This window comes from Alexandromys fortis, unplaced genomic scaffold (assembly GCF_014885135.2).
Source record: "Alexandromys fortis isolate MF-2015 unplaced genomic scaffold, M_Fortis_MF-2015_v1.1 scaffold_56, whole genome shotgun sequence".
Lineage (NCBI taxonomy): Eukaryota > Metazoa > Chordata > Mammalia > Rodentia > Cricetidae > Alexandromys > Alexandromys fortis.
In genome coordinates, this window is record NW_026067935.1 from 8,911,711 (window position 1) to 8,936,052 (window position 24,342).

General features: G+C 48.3%; 1 protein-coding gene across 1 annotated transcript in view; it reads left to right on the forward strand.

The window, feature by feature from the left end:
• LOC126504264 (diacylglycerol kinase gamma) overlaps nt 1–24,342 on the forward strand; it is a 113,651-nt gene that overhangs the window by 45,363 nt on the left and 43,946 nt on the right. The window contains exon 14 of the mRNA XM_050146496.1: nt 15,221–15,311. Within this exon, the coding sequence (XP_050002453.1) occupies nt 15,221–15,311 (91 nt within the window). The remainder of the gene's footprint in view (nt 1–15,220; nt 15,312–24,342) is intronic.

Consider the following 24,342-nt stretch of genomic DNA (forward strand, 5'->3'; position numbering starts at 1 on the left):
AGAGTGGGCTTTCTCGGAAAGCATTTTAAAGTGCCAATCAAGCCAAGTACCTTACATTGCCTTTGAACTCAATGTGCCGAGAGTTCATTGGCAGTCCCCAGCTCTGGGCTACTGTGGGGCATGAGGTAGTGAGAAGGTCGTGGCTAAATTAAAATCTCAAACTGTTGAGTTAGCGAAGCTTTTATTGCAGCTGTCAATACGGTGTCCCAGGTAGTCAGGTTCTTGCCTTCCTCTCCAGATCACCTTGGCTCTGAGCTTGGGGAGAGTAATGATCAAAGCTCGTAATCGAGGGTCAGGGTGAAAAAAAAATCGAGTTGATAGCCTGGGTCATGATTTTACGCACAATCATGATCTCCACCCTACACCACCCCCAATCTAACTGCTACGCGTGGACAGGAGGTTGGGATGGTCAACATTGAACCAGTGAGTGAAAAGAGATGCAGATAACCTCCTAACCGGACAGTTTGCCCCTCTGCCATCAAAACTCTATGGGACGGTGTTAAAAATTCTTGAATAGTCTTCATTTGTCAAAATGGAAAGCTCGGGGGAAAGATGAATATAAACAAAGCTTCTTTTCCAGTTCTAAAAAGGTAATTAAGTGCATATAATTTTTGCAAATATCACCAGCTTGAGCCTTTACCCTGCAGCAGCCAGTGAGCCCTTGAAGTAAGACATGTATTAGGACTCATGGCCAATTATGGCAGCCCCTCAGATTGGAAGGATCAGCCTGGGAACAAGTGGAGGAGGCACTTTGAAGCAGCTTCTGAGAGTTCTTGGAGGAAACTGCAAAGGCCTATATGAAAGGGCCACGCATCCAAGTGCCTGCAGAGATCAGGGAGCTAACATTGATGAGATGGACGGATGACTGTAAGGAGCAGAGGGGACTCCAGCAAACGGTAGAACATAAGAGACAATATAAAGTGAGTGACCTTGTCTTAGTTAGAGTTTCTACTGCTGCGAGAAAACATCGTGACCAAAGAGCAAGTCGGGGAGAAAAGGGTTTATTAGGCTTACACTTCAGCATTGCTGTTCATCACTGAAGGGAATCAGGAAAGAACTCAAACAGGAACCTAGAGGCAGGAGCTGATGCAGAGGCCATGGAGGAGTGCTGCTTATTGGCTTGCTTCCTATGGCTCACTCAGACCACCTTCTTATAGAACCCAGGACCACCAGCCCAGGGATAGAACCGCCCACCATGGGTTGGGCCTCCTCTATTGATCACCAAATGAGAAAAAGCCTTACAGCTGTATCTCATGGAGGCATTTCCTCATAAGTCTCCTTCCTCTGATGACTCTAGCTTGTGTCAAGTTGACACACAAAAGCACCTGGTACAAACCTGTATGGAGCTTCAGACAGTTGTTGTCAGAAGAGCAAACCTGGTGCTGATTTCTCAAAGAAAAAAATGTGGGATCCAGTATGTGTGTGTGTATGTGTACATATGTATGTGGTACGCGTGTGTGTGTATGTGTGTGTGTGTATAATTTTCTAATTTTGAAAACCACTGTGCAAGTACACCCCTAGACAAGTAAGATCCTGTCCCCCAAGCCATCATGCCAATACCGAGGAATTATAATGTACAGCTGAGATGGGAACCAATGGTTTCTTTTTCTTGCTTGACTTGGTCTTCAAGTTATTGATGCTGTTGATGTAAATGAGTCTCCTAGCAACAGAAAATGAACATTTGAGCAATCAGTATGTTTGCAATGACAGAATGTTCCAGGGTACCATAAAAGACATTATCCCAAAAGAAAAGGACCCAGATAGTCGGCAAAGCTAGAGTCAAAGTTTGATTCGGAAATGCATGCCAAGTGGAAGTAAGAAAAATGTGCAGTCTCTGTTTGGGGGGTAAAAAGTAAGAGCATGAGGCTCCAACAAGGAGGATAGACGTGGGCCTCCTCAAAAGCGAAGGGCAGGACAGCTAACAAAGGCATCATGAACTCAGAAGCACAATGGGCTCCCTCAGCTCCCTTTTCACAGTAAGCAATATTAGCTGATGTAAGCTCCAGGATGTACAGGGAGTTAGCAAGAAGATGCAGGGGAAATATTTTTCAATGTTTGGATATTCATAGAAAAAATCTAAGAGGAACATTTTTGTGCAATCTTTAGGAGCCTTTAATGTGGGTCCAACCTTCTGAAAATATGCAAAAACAGAACAAAGTGTTTTAGGTGAGGTGGCCTCTTCCTCTGTAGCCAGAATGAGGATGACTGTCCCTCTGCACCATGGATTCTGACACTGAGATGAGAGGCCCTGGCAAGAATCGGGAGTTTATCCCATAATCCAAGAGGAACGTTTGTAACCAGGAACCTGAAGACCAAGCAGGAGGAGCTTTAGAATGAGATTTAAAGAGGATAAAATAAGAGCGTGCGAACGAAACTCTAAAACCATAGCCCACCCAGGACAGCAGGTGTGAGCTAGAAATAAGAAGCATGGCAGAGGCAGTGCCAAGCAGTTCACCCAGGGAAATGACAGGGTGGAGCGTGAAGACCTACAGCTGAGACGGGTCTGCGAGCTGCCAGGGACAGGGGCAAGCCGGAGGAGTCCTTGCAGGACCAGCGCACTGCCATGGAACAGTGCTACGGAGCAACAAGAGAAGGCACGCTCGTGTAAACCGCAGTCACCGAAACGGGTGTTAGGAACACAGTCGAGCATAAGAAGTCCCAAACGTCAGATCAGAAGCAAGGCAGAGAGCATACGGTTGAGACTTCAAAGGGATGCATGAAATGCATTCTGCTAGCAGATCTAATAGAGGTTTCCCAGGCATTCAAGGTGCTGGCCGATGCTTTTCTAATATAAGGTTTTTTGTTTTTTAAGCTGACAAAGGAAGGAGATGGAAGAGGGGAAGGGAGGAGGAATTTATCTGAGCATCTGCCCACATGGTGAATTTTCTACTTGTCTCAAGGACAGTTTCCTAACTCGAGAGGTAGAGAAAACAAAACTGCTTTTCTTGGCCCTTATGTGACCAGGAGGCATCTGCCGGTGATGGAACAGAAGGTTCGGGAAAACTTAGCTGGAGGTTGAATAGCCCACCTGGTGATCTGGGTCAGCAAAAGAAAGAAATACGATGCACGCCAAAGCACGTCCTCTCCCACCCTTATTGCTCCTGCTTCACTTTCTCGCCAACACCTCTGGCCCAGGCTCCAAGGTCACCACCAGGGACTTTAGGTTAACAGAGTGTCCATATTTCTTTCCCAGAAAGTTGAGGAAAGCCAAGATACCCACTCCACATTGATCAGGAGAGACGTGCCACGTGTATTCCAAGCTGTAACACAACACTCATGAAGTTTGTGTGTGGAAGTGGGTTTCCTTGGGTTCTGTGTATGTAGCATGTAGCCATATGTAGGGTCTCAATTTCCCCAGCCACCCTGTAAGATATGTAATGCATTCCCAGCTCAGAGATGAAAAAAAACGAAGTGACAAGTTCAGTGGCTTGCCCAGGGCCACAGAACAGGTGAGTGTCTGAAGGATGACTTGAACCCAGCCTGTCTGGCTTCTAACCAGAGAGATTCCTTCAGCTCAGCCAACCTGTCTCCAAACCCAGACATTGCACTCTGGAAAACCGGAGGGTTAGCTGACTGTTTCGGGTTAGTATGGGAACCCAATCTCAACATAACCCTGTTTCTATGGGTGCCATACACTCACAATGACAAACAACGGGCTTAGCGAGGAACTTTTGTAACCCGACCTATCAGAATCATGTTCCGAAAGGTGGGGGGGGGGGGAGGCGTTGGGGGGAGTAGACATATTAGCCAGCCCACATTCTGATTTCATGATGTCATCTCCTGAGCTTTGTTCCCCCCAAGGAAGTGTCAGACCCCTTTACCAAATACTGCAGAGACACCTCCACGGAAGGTGTGTTTAAGAATCAAGTGAGCAGCCCTTCAGTGAGTCAAGCAGCTGTGTTGATTCAGGCATGCGGGCCACATGCCATCAATGGGAACTAAGACTGTTCCCGATAGCTGGGGCCAGTTGGGGCGGGGGGGGGAGGAAGTGCTCTGCTGTCTGTCCAGAGGGTCCCTTTTAGCAAGCTGATGGAAAGTGAACCATGGACCTGTGCTCAGCCTGGCTCGGCTCTCGGTTATAGCCCTGGCTGGTCAGGAGCCAGGAAATGGCTTCTTCAGCCAGAGCCTCATTGTCAGCCAAGCGCCCACCTTCTCTGGCCTTCAGGGCTGAGGTTTTAATAAGCTGTCCTAGCCTATGTGTCTTAAATGTTCCCAGTCACCTTCAGGTTTGGGCTTCGGGAGCTGATGAAGGGACAAACGCTGGAGAGCACAGCTTAGTGCAGAACCTTAGGCGGACACATTCCTCTGTCACTTTTCCCTACTTTCTGCCCAGCCGGGGCTCCTGGCTGTCCCGGTATTTGACTGTGTTCAGTGATAAACACTTTAGCCAGCAGGCCTGCAGGGGAAAGAGATTGCTGAGAAGCAGGCACATTTCGTAAGAGATTGGTTGTCAAGGCTGTTTTTAGAAGGTAGAAGAAAGAGCTGTTTTCTGATGGCAAGCACAGACACTGATATCTCGGAACCCGGGTTCTCAGGACAGGGAGACCCACCTTGACTACTCCCAGAGGTCTGTCTGAGGTTCCCCAGGAAGGGACGGTGTGTCCATCACCGTAGCAGGTATCTGAGCAGCTTGCTGGGACTTCAGAGAGACGGACGGTATCCTGAGTGTGTTGGGTGATCACCTACTATGAGTCTCAAAGAAGCTTTCCTTTATTTATTTACTTACTTATTTATTTGGTTTTTGAGACAGGGTTTTCTTTGTGTAGCCTTCCTTGGCTGTCCTGGAACTTTCTCAGTAGACCATGTTGGCCTCTAACTCAGAGATCCACCTGTCTCTGCCTCCCAAGTGCTGGGATTAAAGGCATGGGCCACCACTAGTGGGCTCTTTCCACCTTTAAGTGGGTTCCAGAGACTGAATTCTGGTTGTCAGACTTGTGTGGCAATTACCAATACCCGCTGTCCTCGGGCACACAGTAATCCTCCAGCTGTCACCTCCCAAGTGCTGCGGTTATAACTAGCGGTCACAATTCTTTCCTTAAAGAAGCTTTTTCAAGGGCTGTGTCTGTGCATGGCCCTGTGTGATAACAGAGGAGAAACTGACTATTTCAGACTCGGGGAGGCTTTATCATGATTGAATGCCCTCTGGAGAAGCTGTTGTCAGAAGCCGGACAGAATTTAAGAGAGCCTATCAAAGGAGATTGTGTCCTTAGTCCACAAAAGCAAGCTGTCTCCAGCGAAAGAGGAGAGCCACTGTTAGGAACCTGTAATTGTTTGGAGGTCAGGCTTAGCCTGGAAAGAGAAGCAGAGTCTCCAGTGTAAGGATATGGGTTTGCCCCCTTAGTCCTTTTGGCCAACTGGAAAGCAAAGACCAAGGAGGAACCTAGACCACTCTGACAAGTACCACAGGACATCACGCAAACACAGCCTGACCACCTTGAGATTGGCTCCCATGAGCTACAAACATGACGGGGAACTACTAGTCACTTGCTCTTCCGAGCTTGGCTGTGTGTTCCATTCCTCTAACGTGCCTCTGTGGCGTGGTAGTAGAAGCCAGGGAGAGTGTAGTGGTAAGGAATGTGGATTCCAGGGCAGGAGCCGGCTTTTACATCCCAACTCTATTCCCCCAGCAGTATCCTCAAAGACTTACTCAGTTTCCTAGAAACATAAAGAGGATGCCTAGAACAGAACCACCATCCAGACGCGGTGAGGAGTATCAGCTCTGCAGGAACCCTTTAATGGCCCACGAGTACACAGTTTCCAACCATCTCCACAACTTTCCGTGGATGCCATACTCAGCAAAATCTTCGTCATCGAGAAATCCTTCTAAGTTGTGATTCCTTTTCCCATTCTTACTGTTCAACATCCATTTGCCTTTCTTTCAGTATCTCTTTTTTTTTATTTATTAAAGATTTCTGTCTCTTCCCCACCGCCGCCTCCCCTTTCCCTCCCCCTCCCCTAGTCAAGTCCCCCTCCCTCGTCAGCCCAAAGAGCAATCAGGGTTCTCTGCCCTGTGGGAAGTCCAAGGACCACCCTCCTCCATCCAGGTCTAGTAAGGTGAGCATCCAAACTGCCTAGGCTCCCACAAAGCCAATACGTGCAGTAGGATCAAAAACCCATTGCCATTGTTCTTGAGGTCTCAGTAGTCCTCCTTGTCCGCTATGTTCAGTGAGACCGGTTTTAACCCAGGCTTTTTCAGACCCAGGCCAGCTGGCCTTGGTGAGTTCCCGATAGAACATCCCCATTGTGTCAGTGTGTGGGTGCACCCCTCGCGGTCCTGAGTTCCTTGCTTGTGCTCTCTCTCCTTCTGCTCCTGATTTGGACCTTGAGATTTCAGTCCGGTGCTCCAATGTGGGTCTCTGTCTCTGTCTCCTTTCATCGCCTGATGAAGGTTAATATTCAGGAGGAAGCCTATTATGTTTTTCTTTGGGTTCTCCTTATTTAGCTTCTCTAGGATCACTAATTATAGGCTCAATGTCCTTTATTTATGGCTAGAAACCAAATATGAGTGAGTACATCCCATGTTCCTCTTTTTGGGTCTGGCTTACCTCACTCAGGATGGTGTTTTCTATTTCCATCCATTTGCCTGCAAACTTCAAGAAGTCCTTGTTTTTTACTTTCAGTATCTCTTGATACCCATCAGTAACATGATAACTGAAAGACTCCCATTCCATATTTTTATTAAGAACTTACTCTTCTTAAGTTTACCCTCTTCCCTTTCCTCCCTCCAATCCTCTTATATGCCCCTCCTTTCTGTATTTCAAATTTATGGCTTCTTTTCATTCCATATTTTCAAAGGATTTAATTCACTAGTTATCTCATGTGGTCTTTAGCCTGATGAAATGTACAAATAAGTAATGTCGACAGTGGGTAGCATGGTTGCTAGCACCTTTAATCCCAGCACGCAGAAGGGAGAAGCAGGCAGATCTCTGTGAGCCTGAGACCAACCTAGCCTTCACACTGAGTTCCAACCCAGTCAGGGCTACATAGTGAGACCCTGTTCCAAAAAGGGAGAGAGGGAAGAGAGGGGGAGGAAGATGAAAGAAAGAACATTTGACAGTAATTTATCCCTTTATGCTTAGGAGAGTCCTTAGAACTGGTGGTTCCCTGGCTGGGAGTACTTGAATCTCAATGCCCATTTAAATGCTAACTGTCATCTGTGATATTTACCTGTAAAGTTTCACACATATAAGACTTAAAGAAGGGTCTTGATTTCGCAGGTCATTAAAAGGATTCCACACTTAGGGAATTGCATACATCTGAAACACGTTTCTCCATTATTGCTTTTCCTGTGGGCTCATGCTTGAGCACTCCCCTCTTTGCCCTCCCTTCATGTCTGGCCACTCCTTCCTGGTCCCTGGCCGCCAGTCTTCTCCTCATTCATCACCCTGTGTCTTCCTGAGTGCCATGAACGCAATCCTGTCCCAAGTATGGAACAAAGCCAGGGAATACCTTGCTCCTTGAAGCTGAAATACACTGAGCCAACACAAATCTGCTGGCAGGCCCAGCAGGCACAAAAGTCCCATTCAGGGCAAAAAAAAAAAAAAAAAAAAAAAAAACAGCTATTTATAAAGTCCCTTGCTGACTGCTGGGTGTTCACTTTCCCTTGGACCAAGAAGGCCATTGCCACCTCAGAAAGGATTATTCCTTTCACAGCTCCGTGACCAAGGGTCACCAGTTGCCCCATTCTGTGAGCAGCAAGAAAAGGGAACAGCATGCAGAGTGGATTAGATGTGGTGACAAGTCCTCTAATGGTCAAGGGCAACTGAGGATGCCAGTGACACAGATGGCCTCTGCTGCACCTGTGAGGTGACAGTCATGGACTTGTAAGGACTGACTTTCTGGCCCCTGACATAAACCCACCTGCCGTTCCTCTTGTTGGTTTTGGTTTTATAGCTCTTTGTAACATGAAGGGCCTGCTTGTTGGGGTTTCTGTCCTGCCCAGTTCCCACAGCCAGTAAGCCCCCAAAGAAAATCACACCGAGAGTCTACATTAGGTTATAAGTTGATTGGCCCATTAGCTCAGGCTTCTTATTAACTCTTGTAGCTTATATTAACTCATTATTCTTATCTATGCAAGCCACACGGCTCAGTACCTTTTTCAGCAGGGAAGATCACATTCTGCTTCTTTGGTGATCTGGGCAGGACAGGAGAGGAATGGGCTCCCTCCTTCCCAGCATTCTCCTGTTCTCATCGCCCCGCCTCTACTTCCTGTCTGGTTGACCTGCCTATACTTCCTGCCTGGCCAATCAGCGTTTATTTAAAATATGATTGACAGAATACAGACAATTCTCCCACACCAGCTCTTCACATAGATTTTGGTTAACATGATGACTACACATCCTAAGGCATCTGGAGTTTGATGATGTAGAATGTTCTCAGGTAACATCTCAGTACCACGACATCCGTCATTCAACTGCAATTAAGCTGTGGCTACCTGTGCCTTTCTCGTGTTTCTGATTTGCTAGACTGCCATTTGTGTTAATGACCCGATCCTAGTTTATTATTTTAGCAAAAGTAGCAAAAATGTCAACAACTGCTCAGGAAACTCCATGTCTTAGTTATCTTTCTATTGCCGTGCTAAGATACCATGACCGAGGCATCTTATAAAGGAGAGTGTTTCATTTGGGCTCATGGTTCCAGAGGGTTAGGATCCGTGTCCATCATGGTAGGGAGCATGGCAGCAGGCGGGTGGCAGGCATGATGCTGGAGCCTTATCTGAAAGTGGGAGGCAAAGAGGGAGCTAACTGGGAGTGGCAGGGACTTTTGAAACCTCAAATCTCACTCCCCATGACGCACCTGCTCCAACAAGACTATCGTCCTGATCCTTCTCAAAGATTTCCACTAGCAGGGGACCAAGTATTCAAATATATATTAGCTTATGGGGGGCCACTCTCATCCAAAACGCTACATGCAAAATCATTCCTTCTTTCACTGAGATAAACTCTGTGATCATGCATCATTAGCGTACAGAAACGACTTTTTGGTTAGGTACAGTTTTTCCGACACAGAACACCCTCTTGTGGGCAGCATCTGTTCCACCGGGTCTCCCAACCCAACACAGACTGACACAGAAGGCCCAATGAGCTATTTCAGTCCTGAGCTACTCAGGGAAGCTGGCTATCAAAGTCTAAACCACAAGAAGGGATGCCTTTAGTTCAAGGGTTCTATGGCTAGAAATAACTGTAACGTCCTCTGTGTAGACTTCTAAGCCCAGAGAAATGTTTTCATGTTTTGACTTTTGATGACTTCAAAGGCCTGGTGCCCTAAAAACTTCCATGATTCCCAGAAAAGAGGCACCAGGACGCTCAGGTTGGTTGAGGGAGCCGAACACACTGTTCTGCTGGTGCCGATGGGGAGCAGCGGGCTGGGTTTTACCTGTGGGCCCTCCTTGAAAACAACCTATTCAGAGCTGTCAGGATGATGACTGATCCCAGTCTTAAAACGCTGACAACATAAAAGAGCATTTTTAATTAGTCTCCTTTCCTTCCGCCTTCATCTGTCAAATGAAAAGCCTCAGCTAAGTCATGTGTCCTTGATGTTATTTTCCTATAAACTGAAGGGAATTGAGACAACCAGAACCAAAATCAGCCATGTATCAACTACAGTTGTCTGTCACATGGCTAAGAACCTCCTGGAGCCCAAAGGAGGGCCTGGGGCTTCAAGAACGGGTCCACCTGGGGAGATCAGAGTCTGTGTCCAGGAGCCTCAAGGACCTGGAGATCAGCCCTAGGGCATGGTTCAGGGTTAGTCACCTCCAGCTGCAAGGTGATTATGAGAAGAAGAGAAATGGTGGCCAAAGAAAACTCAGGAAGAGAGATGCAGGAAACTGTTCCAGAAGTCATTAAAACATTGTTAGTTTTTGCTTCTTCAAAACATATTGGCCACCTGGGGAAAAAAACCCTCCTGCCTTACCTCTAAAGCCAAAGCGGAATGAGGCTTCCAGCAACTGTGTCTCTTGGCAACAAGGAAGGACACTTTCTGCGCACTGACTATGCATTAAACCCCTGCCCAGCGTTTCACACTTGCCACGGAAGCTTCACAACCTCTCTGGGTAGAGGATAATGTTTCTACTTTGCAGTAGAGTGGGGATTTAAAGAACTTGAATAACTGTCCAAATAAGAAGGCAACAGAGCAAGGCCTGAACCCCAATCTCTGAGCCCCCAAATGCTATGGTCTGTACAACAGGGGATGAAGCAGACAGATGGGACCACATTCAACAGCAGAATCCTCCAGATCTAGTAGTAATGCGGCCTGGGCGTTGTCTATCTTCTCTGTTTGGCAGAAAGAAGGGACTGTGAGTCTCCTGCCTCAAACTATGGGCTACTGTGCCCCTCTCACCTCCCACTAAAGGCTAGGAGAGGGGCTGGGCTGTGATGGTTAAGGGAAAGGAGGAACGGGTATGGCAGAGGAGAAGCCAATCTTTGGATCCTCTCGTAGAATAAATAATACCTGCTTTCTTCTAAAAAAGCAATTTTAAATAAGAATGTTTAAAAGACGGACTAGAGAGCTACCTGAGGGCTTAAGAGCACTGGCTCACTGGCTGCTTTCATAGCAGACCCAGGCTCCATCTCCAGCACCCACATGGCAGCAGCTCACGGGCATCTGCGACTCCAGTTCCACGGGGTCCAGTGCCCTCTTCTGTACTCCTCGAGCACTGCGTGTGTGTGGCACACACAAAATACTCATACACATAGCATTAATAATAGAAAAGTAAAGTGTTTAGCAGACTGCAAAGCCAAGGGGCTGTGGGAATAGAACATGTTCACTCCTAACTCCAAAATACCTGCATTAGCAGTGGCCAGATGGACTCTGTATGATCTGAAGGACAAGAGTGTCTACGGGCGCAGTGTTAGTCTTAGTGGCACTACTGAAGAAACAAAATCGCAGTGAGAACACACAGCTGGTCCTTATGTGGTGTGTGGCCCATAGCAGGTTTCAATATATCTTCAATATATTTGGATGGATGGACAGATGGATACGTGAGCCAAAGTCAAAATCCTTTAGTTACAGTGAAGACTACCCCTAGAAAACTGACCTCCTGCACCCTGGTCTCTGGAAACTAGCCTGCACGCATCATGCTGAATGCCTCATCAGCTACTTCTCAGTCTTCATGACAGCCCACCAATCCCACCTGCTACAGCTCTGACTCTGTCGGAGCACCATGTCACTGCCATGGTTCAAGCCTTGGGCAATTCTCTTCTGGATGCCTGCACCACATCCAAACTGCTCTCCAAGACTCCAATCTGTATTTGTGAAGTGCTTCTTGAGCAAGCATGAGGGTCCGAGTCCAGATCCCTAGCTCCTACACAGGGAAGCAGAGACTGGCTGATGCCTGGAGCTTCTTGGCCAGTCAGTCTGGCCAAAGCAGTGACCTCTAGATTCAGTGGGAGGCCCTGTATTAAGACATAGGTGGAGAACAATGGAAGAAGACTCCTGACATCACTTTCTGGCCTCCACACATATACTTACTGCAAATACACACTACCTGCACACACACACACACACACACACACACACACACACACACTCACACAAACACATACACAAACCAAACACACTCCAGAGCCCTTACAAAGGATCAGGTCATTAATGTCATCATCCTGCCCTCATTCCCCCCCAGGGATGGCCTGTGACTCCCTGTGGGCCTCATGGTCAAGCCCAAACACTGGCATGTCCAACCTGCCTCTCCAGCTATGGCTAGCCAGCCCCCTGCCCCACCTCTACTTGAGTTCTCTGTCCTCTTGGCACTTGCTCTGACCCATTTCCTGGGGTTGTGGTTTGGATGTGGCTTTGTTCCAGGTTGAGAGGAAGCAGGGGCTTTAAGGGACCCTTGGATCATAAGGGACCTGCCGTCATGAAGGATCAGGGGAGCTTACTCAAGAACGAGTTCGTTTCTGTGAGGGGTTGTTACAGAACGAGCGCAGTTCCTCAATTTGCTTTTGCTTCCTCTCTCCACACACACTCCTGCTTCTCCTTTTCGCTTCTTTGCCACGCGATGACAAGGTGCAAGGCCTTGTTGAGCCAGTGCCTTGTTCTTGGACCTCCAGCTAAATAAACCTCTTTTCTTTTTAAGCTGACCAACTCTACGAGTTTTGTTATAGCAATGGAAATGAGATGAAGACTCCCGGGCCTCCTCCTCTGCCTGGAGTGTTTGCCCTTTATTTTCCCTGCTCCCTTACATTCTTCTGAGCCCATTAGGAACATCATCCTACCCTAAAGACACTTGCCCTGACTGTTTCTCAGCCCATTAAGAACTGAGTGCCCTTCCTTCTGTACACCCCAGTGCTTAGCCCATCACAAAACAGCCTGCTTCCCTATCCTCTTTACAAGGTGCCTGGTTCACGAAACTCTGTATTCTGTTCTTTGTTGTCTGCCATACACTCCTCTCCAGTCTGTGACAAAATGAATGTGCGCTGCGCTAATTTTTTTTTTATTTTTCATTGTGTTTATTTGTAGAAGTGGATGCAAATGCACTACGGTGCATGTATAAAAGTCAGAGAACAACTTTTACAACAGCATGTGGGTTCCTGGAATCGAACTCGGGTCATCGGGCTTGGTGGCAAGCGCCCTTGCCCACTGATCCCTGGCTCCAACCCCTTATAAATATTTTGTTCCACATCAAACATGTGGCTCAGCTTCTCAGAAGCATATTTGTTGTCTCTGACCAACCACATGACCAGTCCAGAGAATTAACTCGGGATTAGGATGTGGTCTATGACTCTTGAAAAAAAATGTATTAAATTAGATATGAGGGGAACAAATTTTTAGCCAAAAGTCAAAACACATGATCTAACAAATATGACTGTGTATTTTCCTCCCCAGCACATATAAATGCATAAAGCCTACAGCTACCCAGCCAGGAAAGTCTGTCATTTTTGCCTTACTGTGTTGTCCACATACACCAGGGGACGCCTGTAAAAGAACAGCGGCTAAGAGTGAGGGGCATCTTCTCATTCAGTCCTCTCTACCTTCCTGAGAAGCAGATCTTTCTCCTTCGCTGTTTTACAGCAGAGGAGAGTGAGATTTAAGAAGATTTAACCTCCTGTCAAAGGTCACACAGCCCTCCGTGGTTGGGTAATCCAGTCGGTCCCGTCACTCTGCCGTACTGGCCTAGTAGCGACCTCTTAACCTTGTTAGACCTTCAAAAGAGCCACTTTGGGGCAAAAATAGCCACGGCTTCCGGAAATTTTTATTAAAACTCTAAATCTCCAGGCAATAACTTTCAGAAGTCATGATTCAGACCCGCAGTGACGCTAGGCAACAGGCTCGCAGGCCGAGTCTCCTGCTGCAGAGCTGTGTCTCTTGCTGCAGAGCTGCGTCTCCTGCTGCAGAGCTGCGTCTCCTGCTGCAGAGCCGCGTCTCCTGCTGCAGAGCCGCTAGGAATGCCGAGAGGGAACGCAGGACCCTGGAGTTTGGCACCACCTGCGTTTCCCGTCACTGGGTCTCCAGCCACCACTGCCTGTTGAAAGGCACTGTCCTCCCGTTTCTCTGAGGAGTCCTCTCCTTCAGGTTCAATAGTTCCATATTTGTCAACAGTTTTACAGCTTCTGCTGCACTGGCCCTGTCCTCCAGCCATAAGTATAATGATCATCTGGACACCCATAAAAGTCCAAGCTCCTGGACTCTGCTCCACAGCTGTCAGAGTCTACAAATCAAATGCTGGCCCCAGCCTTTCAACCAGTTCCCCGGGGGATTCTGAAGGATGCTGCCACCCGAGAACCGGAGGTGGAGCCCTAGTCCTGGAACCAGCAGCATCGACGGCATGTTAGAGACTGGCAGTCAGGGATTCCACCATGAATGACTAACCCAGAACCTTCATCTGAACGAGATCCCTGGGTGAGATACAACATACACACTCTTCTGTGCAGAGGAACGGTCGTGTGGGACAGTGCTCTGCCCTCAAATTTTCCCCACAGTAGCATGCATAGGATTGAAAAGGCAATGACTCAACACAGCCCTCCATGAGCACTGGCCTACAGCACTCCGGAAGCTTCTCGGGGGTTTTTATGAAGTCACGTGACCTACACTTTCCCCAACCTGTCATTTATTCTCACAAAGATCAAGAGTCAGACAGGCCGTTGCCCAACAAACTAGAGCTTAGAAGTCTTCATCGGGTAGTAAAATGCAGCCTTGTATTCCAGTGCTAGGTGAACTACCGGAGAACTACAGAAAGCATGGTTGGTGGGCAGATGAGTCAGCCACTATGCCCTGGAAGAAACTAGAGCCTCCCTCCTCTGAAGAACACTCTTTCTCCCTGTCTGCAGAGCTCGGGATTAGTGACAGTCGAGGAGGCTTCCTCTGTCTTGAGTGCCAAGAAGAATGTCATTTTGTTTAATCCTTTCTTAGCAAAATCTGTCTGCCTGTAAGCTGGACAGGTGTTCCCTCTCTCAGCCCGCTCGTTAATGGGATGACAGTTGGGGTGGAAGAAATGGGGTCCTGAAAGGACATTTCCTGAGGAGACCGTCTCAGCAAACCACAGAGTATCGGGGACCCCACCTGACTCTGAAAGGCCCGATTCATAAGCACCCAAGTGATTTTTATTCCTCTCCATCCCCTGCAGAAAACGTTGAAACTTTGTAAAGCTCAGATTGTCAAGCAAATCCTCTCTAAAGAAGAGCTGAGCAGCCTGTGCAAATACACCTGGGAAGACAGTGGCCATGGCTCCCGAACAACCCATCTTTATTCCTTTTCTTTCTGTATCTGCACCGGTTCTGCCACTCTGCTTCCCCCAAACAGAAAATGGACAGAGCACCATGGACGGGGTCTGGTTTGGTCCAGAGTTTCCCCCGTCTATCCAAAGACTGCATATCTCCTAAGTCCCAAAAGGCTGCGTGGTCTCTGCTCTCTGCATTGATGTTTAAACAACAGTAAGCAGGGCATGCTGTCATTTGCTCCCTCGAGCTGACTTTCTCCCACAAGGCTCCCTGATGCAGCTCCAGAGGAGAGCATGCCTTTCCCGCTCTAAACAGGAAGCTTGGGGTACAATTAGCAGTTCACCCAGAGTCCATGATGTCTAACACAAGAGCAGATTTCTTCAGTTTCTGGCAAAAACATGTTGATAAATTTTCTATTCCTTGATAATCCAATTGACAAGTGTTGCAACTTAAGATTAGAGAATTTGGGGGCTCGGGCCACATGGGCCAAAGAGCAGAGCTATTTTCTCGGGACCAATTCAAATACAGACTATTGACTGAAAATGTCTCTCTGCTTCATGATCCAGGATGAAGAACAAGCTGTGGTATTTTGAATTTGGCACCTCGGAGACCTTTGCAGCCACCTGCAAGAAGCTTCATGACCACATAGAGCTGGAGGTAAGTCCAGTCTCCTTCACAGAGACTGCCCTGTCCCCAGATGTCTCCACAACCTCACTTAGAGGGCTCCAGTTGTTGCTGGCTTCCTTCTTACCCTGTGCAAGTGAATCCTCGCGTTTCTGGGATTCTGCAGTCACAGCCATTCTGGCGGTGCATTCCCACTTAAAGAGACAGGTACCACCAAACAGACAAGGGAAGAAGGCTGTTGCCGGGGTTACTGTGGCCTTGGCACAGCAAAGGTGGTGCTGCTGGGCTGAGAACTGATCAGAGAGCATCCTCCAACTCACCTGCCCCAGAGCTGACTCACAGGGTGAGTGCAGTGGGTGTGTGGCCTGTGCCCTGCTCCTGTGATCTGAAGAGAAGCTTTTGTCACCATCTAGAAGTTCTAAATACTTTTTTTTAACAAAGAGCCGCGTGTTTTCAGTTTGAACTGAGCCCCACAATTACGCGGCTCACCGCGCTTTCCCGAGGATTTTCAGCGCCTGTAGCAGCCTGCCTCAGACAGTTTGCCTGTTGGCGCCCCTTGCCTGGTTGGTGAGCTTGCCTGCTTCCTCCCCCACTTTTGCAGTGCTGCTCTCCTGGAGTCTCCTCGTGGACTGCTAGGAGCATGCCTCTGGCCTATCAGAGACCAGATTTCTATGCAACCATCTGTCTTCACTCCCTGGGCCTCTGCCCATGGATTCCTTGCCAACAATCCCACCCTCTCTGTGCATTCAGGCCTGCAGTCTGCTTTGCACCTGAGGGGGAAAAAAAAAAAACATATTCAAGCAGGTGAGGAAATCTCCTATCATCCCCCGCCCCAATCCTGGAAAAAAAAAATGGGTCTAGAAGCTGCTGAGCAATGAGCCTCTGTTGAGGCCTAGCCACCCCTCCATAGGATTAAGCCTGTGGCAGAGTGGGAAGGTCCTGCCACTCCTTGATGGAAGGGAGGCTGTGCCCATGCTCACAGGGAGTGTTCACAAACAAAGCACACAGCCAGAGCTTCCACAAGGCTCTCCTTGACTCATCTGTGGGCCTCTCCTTTTTGGTTGCTGGGTTACTGACACCATGGGGGGAGGCACCTTTCTGCCAGTTTGGCCATAGGGCACAGAGGTCCAAAGGCCAAGAGCCTGTGTTTCCAAGTGCTACATGGCGGAGGCCACCTATACCTGGGAGAAGCTGACCTAAACACAGGGCCTGGGAGCTGGAGCTGCAGGAGCTGCAGGAGCTGAGCGTGGCAAACAGAACTGTGTGCATTCTTCCGCTTGGCACCGCCCTCCACTGGGGTCTCTTTAAATACACTGCCAGTGAGGGACAGCCCTGCCTAACCGCGGCCAGCTGCAGACACACAGCAAGTCCTTGTTCTCCCCGCAGCTGGCCTTGACACTGTGCCCAGAATACAGGAGCTCAGCTCCCCTGCCTCTCTGGACCGCCCCACTGGCTCCAGGCTGGCCATGCCCGACAGTTCCCTCGGGGTCCAGGACACAACCGGCACTTCCTCAACCACACAGGGAATTGGTGGCCTCGGGAGGGAGTGGGCTGCCAGGCTGTGAACTGTTGAGAGCTTTAAGAAGCACTTCCTGTTTCCCTCATCTCTTCATGAGTCTTTTCGGCATGTATTCAGGAGAGAGAAGCTTTGGGAGTCAGGGCTAGGATGTCATGTGACAGAGGGCTGGCAGTGGATTAGGACAGGCACCATTTCTGCATCCAGAGGACAGTGTTTGAGGGTCCCGGGGGGTATGATCAGGAGGAAACTCTGAAAGACAGCGTGTATGGCAGGTGAGTGGCAGGTGTCTGGAGGCTCAGGAGCTTGGGGAGGAACATGTACAAGAAGCCAGGGTGGCTGCTGTGATTCACAACAGCGCAGGGCTCACCAGCTGCTGTCAGCCAACCTGGGAAGACTCCGATCAGACACTACCGCCTTCACTATTTCCTAAACCACAAGAGCAGGGAGTCATCCCATGACATGGAAACGCAAGCTGAGCCTGGGAGGGTTAGGGGAGTAAAGAGAGAGTAAAGAGAGAGGAGGGGAAAGTTAAGAGGGGACAGAAAAAGTCAGAGCTTCAACTGCCGGCCAGAACCTGTCAGTGTAACAATACAAGCCAGGGAGACAAACATTGTTACGTTCTGAAATAAGGCTCCAATGCATCCAGTAGCTCAACCAAGAGTTCTTTGCCAAAACTAGAAAGGGAAGATCCCAGGTGTTTTGGAGTAAATTGGGCTTGGAAACTAATAACCAAATTTATCCACCAAGTGTTCAAACTCAGCAAATCCTCCAGCCTTGGCACAGTGTCTTCCTGCTAGGCACGCACGTGCCTGCGTGCGTGTGTGTACATGTGCATATGTCTGTTTATGTGCATGTGGGTATATGTGTGTGCATGCATATGTATGTGCCTTTGCAAATGTGTGTGCATGTGTGTATGCATGTGTGTACACATGTGTGTGCATGCATGTATACAGTATGTGTGTGCATATCTCTGTATGCATGTGTATGTAGCTGCATAAGTGTGCATGGGGTTCTGATGCATGTTTGAACGTGCGTATGTGTGTTCTGGACTGTGAAACTCCCTCTCAGCTCAGGCCCGTACCACCCTTCTGAGGAGTGCTAGACACAGTCTGAGCACCCATCTGAGGAAAGGAGGAACAATTCAGTATAGGAAAAATTGGAAGACTGTCCCAAAATTTACAACTGTTGTTCCTCACACAGCACCTCAGCTCCCCTGGCTGACAGAACACGAGTGGGCATTCATGCCTCAGTTAGCAGATGGGGAACTCTGAAGCTGAGGGCTCAGAAACCGAGAAAAGTCTCAGCTGTGAGGGCACAGGGAGAGGCTGATCGGGACAGTGAACAGGCTAGCGCTACTGGTGACACTGGTGGTGAGGACCTTTCGCCACTGGGCAGTGGACAATGTCATCCCCTCACTGGGGAGCAGAGCCAGCGAGTCTGACTGAGTCGGACTGCTCCGTGTTCTGTGACAGTCTGCCCCACAGAGTGAGGCAGAGGACGACTGTGGAGGTGCCTGACCACCTCTGCCCTCCTCACACATGCGTGGGCACACATGTGCATAACAAAACTACACATACCACACACACTAAGTTGCATACATACACATATGAAGTTTGAGCGGCTACATTAAAAGGCTAAGTGGCTCAGACATGGCTTTCTTTCAGAGCTGGAGCTAGCTGAGGAGAAATTGGAAACTTGGTCCCATCTCTGACGTAAAGTTCACGTGATTGGCGAGACTAGTCCACAGAACAGGGGGAGCGTGTTAATCAAAAGCCCACTTAACTAGTGCTGAGAAACCAAACGAGAAAGGTCAGTGGAACCTGTTTGAAGAGCCCAGCCCCATGCCTCAGGCAGGGGAGAGAGAACACCCCCACCCCTCCCCCCCACCCCGGGGATTCACTGCTCACCTGAAGACACCTAGAGGCACTAGAATCGTGAGGAGTCTGGACTGAGGTTCATGGGACTGTCACCCGTGTTCTGCCATTGGTGTCAATGACTTAACTGAGCTGGGTGTCTGTGTCTCCCCTGTATTTCACCCACAGAACAAGGCGGCAGGCAGCCTCGTTCCTAACAACATTAGTGTAAGTTCCCAGGGTTTGGGGCAGTTGTTCTTAACTGGCAGCGATGCTAAGTCTCACAGAATCTACAAAGCAGTCCTACGTGGCCAGTGGCCTAAGTATGTTTTTGAAGCGGGAAGGCAGGATGAGGAGCAGTTGGATTTCACCCACTAGTGCAGCCTAGCTGACCTGACTCAGGCTTGCATCTGATTGGCCTGGGAGCTGAGGGCCCGGAAGCAGTAGTAAGAGGTTTCTTGGGGAGGGAGGTTCAGTGTGTGTCCTGTATGTTGATTACTCGCTACGTTATTCCTTCTGCTCTGCCTGATAAATTTAAGAACAGGCACGAAGAGATACGCTTATCAAAAGGGAGCATTAAGAAATACATGACAAGGAGCCGTAGGTGTGCATCTGAATGGTGTGTTCAACAAGGATGCCGGCTTGTGAGTGCAGCCCTGCCGCCGACGAGGCCAGCCCTGTTCCCAGGCCGATTCTCAGAGCTGGCTTCCAAGAGGCCCTTTATAGTTGTTCTAACCTGATTTCACCTGAATAAAGCAGTGGAGAGGGGAGAGGAGGTTGGCGTGAGGAGGCGCACTGAGTCACCGCCCCCACCTTAGGCCCAGAATAGCCTTGCCAAGGATCTTAAAGGTTTTCAGAGCTAGCTGGGGCGAAGCAGGCAGGCTTCAACTGGAGGATTCATCTTGCATTCCATGGCAGTTTATTTTGTTTTACAAGTTAAAAATAAGAAATCCCCCAGTTTGTTGGTATTTAATCTAATCTTTGAGGTAATGTCCACAAGAAAAGGCTACCACCTTCAGGACAGATGGGAAGGGCGTCCAGATCTAGAAGCTGCTCAAAACACTGTTAGCCAGAGTACGTGGGAGGGATGGCTGTGCACCAATGACTCTAGTAGTGAGGGAAGTAAATCTATTTCCTGCTCATTCAATATTTATCAATATCACATCATTCCTTTAAACGGTTTTTGATCAAAGAAATAGTATAGGTAAAACTGAAGTGCCCCCCCCCCGTCTGCCTTCTTTTTTTAACACACGCATGCACGTGTGCACTTGGTGGAAAGAGAGAACGAAGTCCTACAAGCCATTCTCTGACCTCCACTCTAGTGCTGTGGCTCACACACACACCACACACACACACACACTGCAGTTTAAAATGTAGCTAGCTTGAATCAGCTAGCTAAAGGGATCTATCTGCCCAATCTTCAAAGTGACCTGACTCATGATTTACAGAGGTTTTTGTTTTAAACAAGTCCTTATGATGTAGCTGTTTGGATGGGTACTCACTGTGTAGCCCAGGCTGGCCTCAGACTTGCTGAGAGCCTCCCGAGTCCTGGGATGACAGGCTAGTCCACCACACTCTGCTTTATGAAGCTTCTTTACACACACAAGCTATGTTCCGAGAATTTAGGATTTTATATGCAAGATCCCGGTCATCCACTGGGTTGGATGTGGCTGGCACAAGGCCCCAAACATTTCCTTTTTAATTTTTAATGATAAATTTGAGACTAAACATTTTAATGGACGTTAAATTCATAAAACATACAAATAACCATACAAAACATACAACTAACTGTATACAAGTCAGTGGCATTTAGCATTCTTATCCACATTGTCTTTTGACGCTTTTCTTTTTAGTGTGCATTGGTGTTTTGCCTGCATACGTGTATAAGGGTGTTGGGTACCCTGGAACTGGAATTATAGACAGTTGTGTGCGCTGAGTCAGATCATTTTAAGACTGGGCAGATCCCCTTAGCTAGCTAATTCAACCCTGTGGGACATTTTAAACTGCAGTGTGTGGTGGTGGTGGGTATTTGCTGTGTGACAAAACTTCTCCTGGGGAAACCCAATATACAGGTCTACTCGTCCCACATAGGAAACCCACAGCAGAAAAAAGCAAGGATACCACTAAAACCCAATTTGGTGGACCAGTGAGTTTTAGTGGGGTTACTTACAGGAATATGGGAAGGACTGTTTATGCCACCAGAAATGACTCAAAGACAGCTGTGTCACCAAAGCCCACCCTAGCACGGGTGACAGAAGCTGGGAACCTGGAGCATATTACACAGCCTGCGGGCAGCGCAACAGACTAGAGAGTGCCCTTCCCAGGTGCCTCAGTTGGTTTAAGCCTCTTCCAGGTAGCTCAGCTGGCATCTGCAGGAGGTCTAGTCTCAGATCTTTGCAACATGACTCTGCCACTCTGATAGGGAGGAGCTTAGTGAATCTGGTCAGTTTCAGGGACTTCCTGAAGCTGTTTGAATTGTTACCTTCCTGTTTATAGAGTTTCCCTGCTGGGGAATGTTTCAATCCCAAAGGAAACTGTTACAGAGCCTTAGACAATGCCTTTACCCCCAGTCCCTCCACCAACCTCATCGATACCATTATTATTCAAAAGACAATAATCAAGGACGTCATAGGTTAATAAGCTCGATCAAGTTCATTCAGCCAGCGTCACAGATAGAAAAGAAACCATGGCTCTCCGGGACCAACTGGGTGTTCTGACCCTGCCTGGCCCACCAGCCCCTGCTCTTTTCACTCTTAACTTGGAAGAAGAGAATGAGTATTAAGCCTTGGTTTCTTCTGGTATGACAGAAATTTTGTTAGCCTTTCAGAACTTGGAGCAAATAAGTGGGACTGGCCACGCCCAACCAATGAGAGTAGACTAAATGGAAACATCTTCATGGGAGAAGGAAGTGAGAAAAAAAAAACTAAAAACAGAGCCAGGGCATCTTGGGGTGAGAGTCTCCTGGTGAACTTACTTCCTCAATCAAGTTAATGGGCCCCCAGGACCAGCATCAGCCCCAGTGCGGCCCCTCCAGGCAGTTCTGACCACTTCCAACTTCCCTTTCCAGCCCATTTGCCAGGTCTCAGCACTTCAGAAGTACCGGCCTTGGTTTCCTGGTGTTTTCTGCTAAAATGTGTACTAATCTTTACTGATTTCAAAGGTCAAAATGACAAACACATCAAAAAAAAATTGAGAAAAAAAAAAACACCAAAAAAGTAACCAACAATCTCTACAGGGACTCCCTCTCAGACCCCGCATTAGGCACAAACCACACCCAAAGGCTTTCACAGAGAAAGCCTTTATGCAGTGGGGAAGAGAAGTTAAAGTGGCTGCTTTCTGACTCAGGCAGAAAAACAGCAGCAAATGATCTTGCAGGTGGAATTTTAAGAAGAGAGAAAGGGGAGGCCTGGGTTAGCACGAGTGAGGATGCAGGGTGTATTTTGACTGGACATGTTAATTAGGTGAACCAGAGGGGGCTTTTGATTGCTGGGCTTCAGTACTTTGATAGCTGGACCTTGGTGGGCAGCCTCAGGAGGATGATGTGGCCAAATATGGGACCAGCTTTAGGAATGTAATCTAGAGGCTTTCAGCAAGGCAAAGGAAACCGAGAAGGGCAAGGCCTGCCGGAGTCACATGTTCTAATGAGCTTGTGTCCCTTCGGTCTCACCAACCAGACACCACCACTGCCAGGGTTACTGGCCTGTTGCAATTCATGAAAGCCATTGCAAACACAGTAATACGATGCAGGCCTCCCTACCTCTCACCCGTGCGCTGACTACAAGTCTCTTCATGGACTCAACAGTGTTCCGCTGACTCAGGACAAACTGTTTTTCTTAATCCCCCTTATGAAGTCCCATTGTTTGCTTTCGGCTCTGATGCAACTTCTCTCCCTCAAGTGACCCTCTTCTTGTATTTCCTGCCAACGTGCACCCTGCAGAGTGCACCCAGCTCTGTTGGCCTATGTGCTTTTATCTTTCCCTTCTCTTCTAGCGCCTTTGTTTTTTCGGTGAATTGCTTTGATTTTCCTTTGTCTTCAGTGTGACAATAGCATACTTTGTGTCTCCAAGGACTTGGGAATGACTCTTAAAGATTAAGTCTCATCCTTACAGCTTCTCAGAAACAGCTGGGTGGTGTGCAGTGTGTCTGACAGGTTGGCCCCAGAGAATCTTAAAGGATTGGGGTCAGGAGCCCCATCACCAGCATTCCAGGTTAGAGCCCTGTCCCTAGCGAGTTTCTGGAAGATTCTATCTGTTAACCTTTGCCCCCAAGAAAGCTTAGCTTTTTGTCTGCCAGAGTCCCTTGGTAAAGAATAACTTCCCCCAAGCAATGTGTCTTTCAAGGTAAGGGAACAGTGAGAGCCTGTCTGTGGAAAATGCATTAACTTCCTGAGCTAGTCTAGACGGTTGAATAGACTCCATGATCCTTTCCACACTCTGCAGTTCAGGTACTTCAGAGAGAACTATTCCAATCCTCCTGTTCCCTTCACAACTGGATAGGCGAGCAAAGAACAGAATAAACAAATGCGGTTTATAGAATGCAGAAGAGAAATCTGTCCTTCCAATGCCTGTGAGGTTATAGAAAGAACAGAATTGACTCTTGTTTCCTTTTTCTTTTTCCAGACAGGGTTTCTCTGTAGCTTTGGAATCTGACCAGGCTGGCCTCAAACTCACAGAGATCCACCCGCCTCTGCCTCCCATGTGCTGGGATTAAAGGCTTGCGCCGCCACCGCCCAGCTCAGAATTGGCTCTTTAATGAAGGGCAGAGGCTCTAACAAGGAACTGACTAAATGTCCTTATGCACAAATACGTGTACTCCAAGTCTGCTACAACCCACAAATCCTAGTACTTCCATACAGTGTCTTATTTCATTATCATAACAACTCTGTACCTCATGCATTAGCCTCATAAAGTCTCATGAATATAAATAATCACTCATCATTAAAGGCACAGTGGCCCACACCTTTAAATCCTAGCAGAGACAGGTGGACCGCTGTAAGCTGGAAGCCAGCCTGATCCACATGGCAAGTTCCAGGCCAGCCAAGGCTGTGAGACAGTGAGACCCTGTCTCAAAATAAATACAACCAATACTCTAAGACCAGACAAGTTTCACACCTAGGTCTGTGATGCCAGCCCCACTCGTCCCCCACAATGCCAGGGTACCCACAGAGGGACAGCTCTGTGTTAAACTTCTGTCCAAACTAATTAATGCCTGTGGGTATTTAGTTGACAGGCCACCTCCCCTTCAGGGCTTGTCGTGTGCATTGCTTGGTTCGCTTTCTTTTCATTTTGTGGTCACAGAGCCAGCAAAGAGCCTAAAAGGAAGTACTTTCCCAGTTGTGATTTGCTGATTTGAATGGAAGTGTGAAACTCTCATATTTAGTGTGAACATTAGTAGAAATTGCCAATGGCCACTTGAAGTCACACCTTTTTGCTGGCAGCCGCTAGAACGAAGAGGAGCCACCTGCTCCGTTAGTAACACAAGGGGGGGAAATGGATGCCAGAGGTAACAGCCTGGCACTCAGACCTCCTAACCCCCATGAGAAGTGGGAAGACATCCCACGCCCAGCTCGGAGCTGTCGCAGAGGGTCCTGGCAACTGTGAACCAGGACAGGAAATGCCAGGGCTCTCCCACCTCTTTCCCACCGAACTGAGTTCAAACAGTGAGTGGGCCGAGCCAGCAAGGCAAGGAGGAT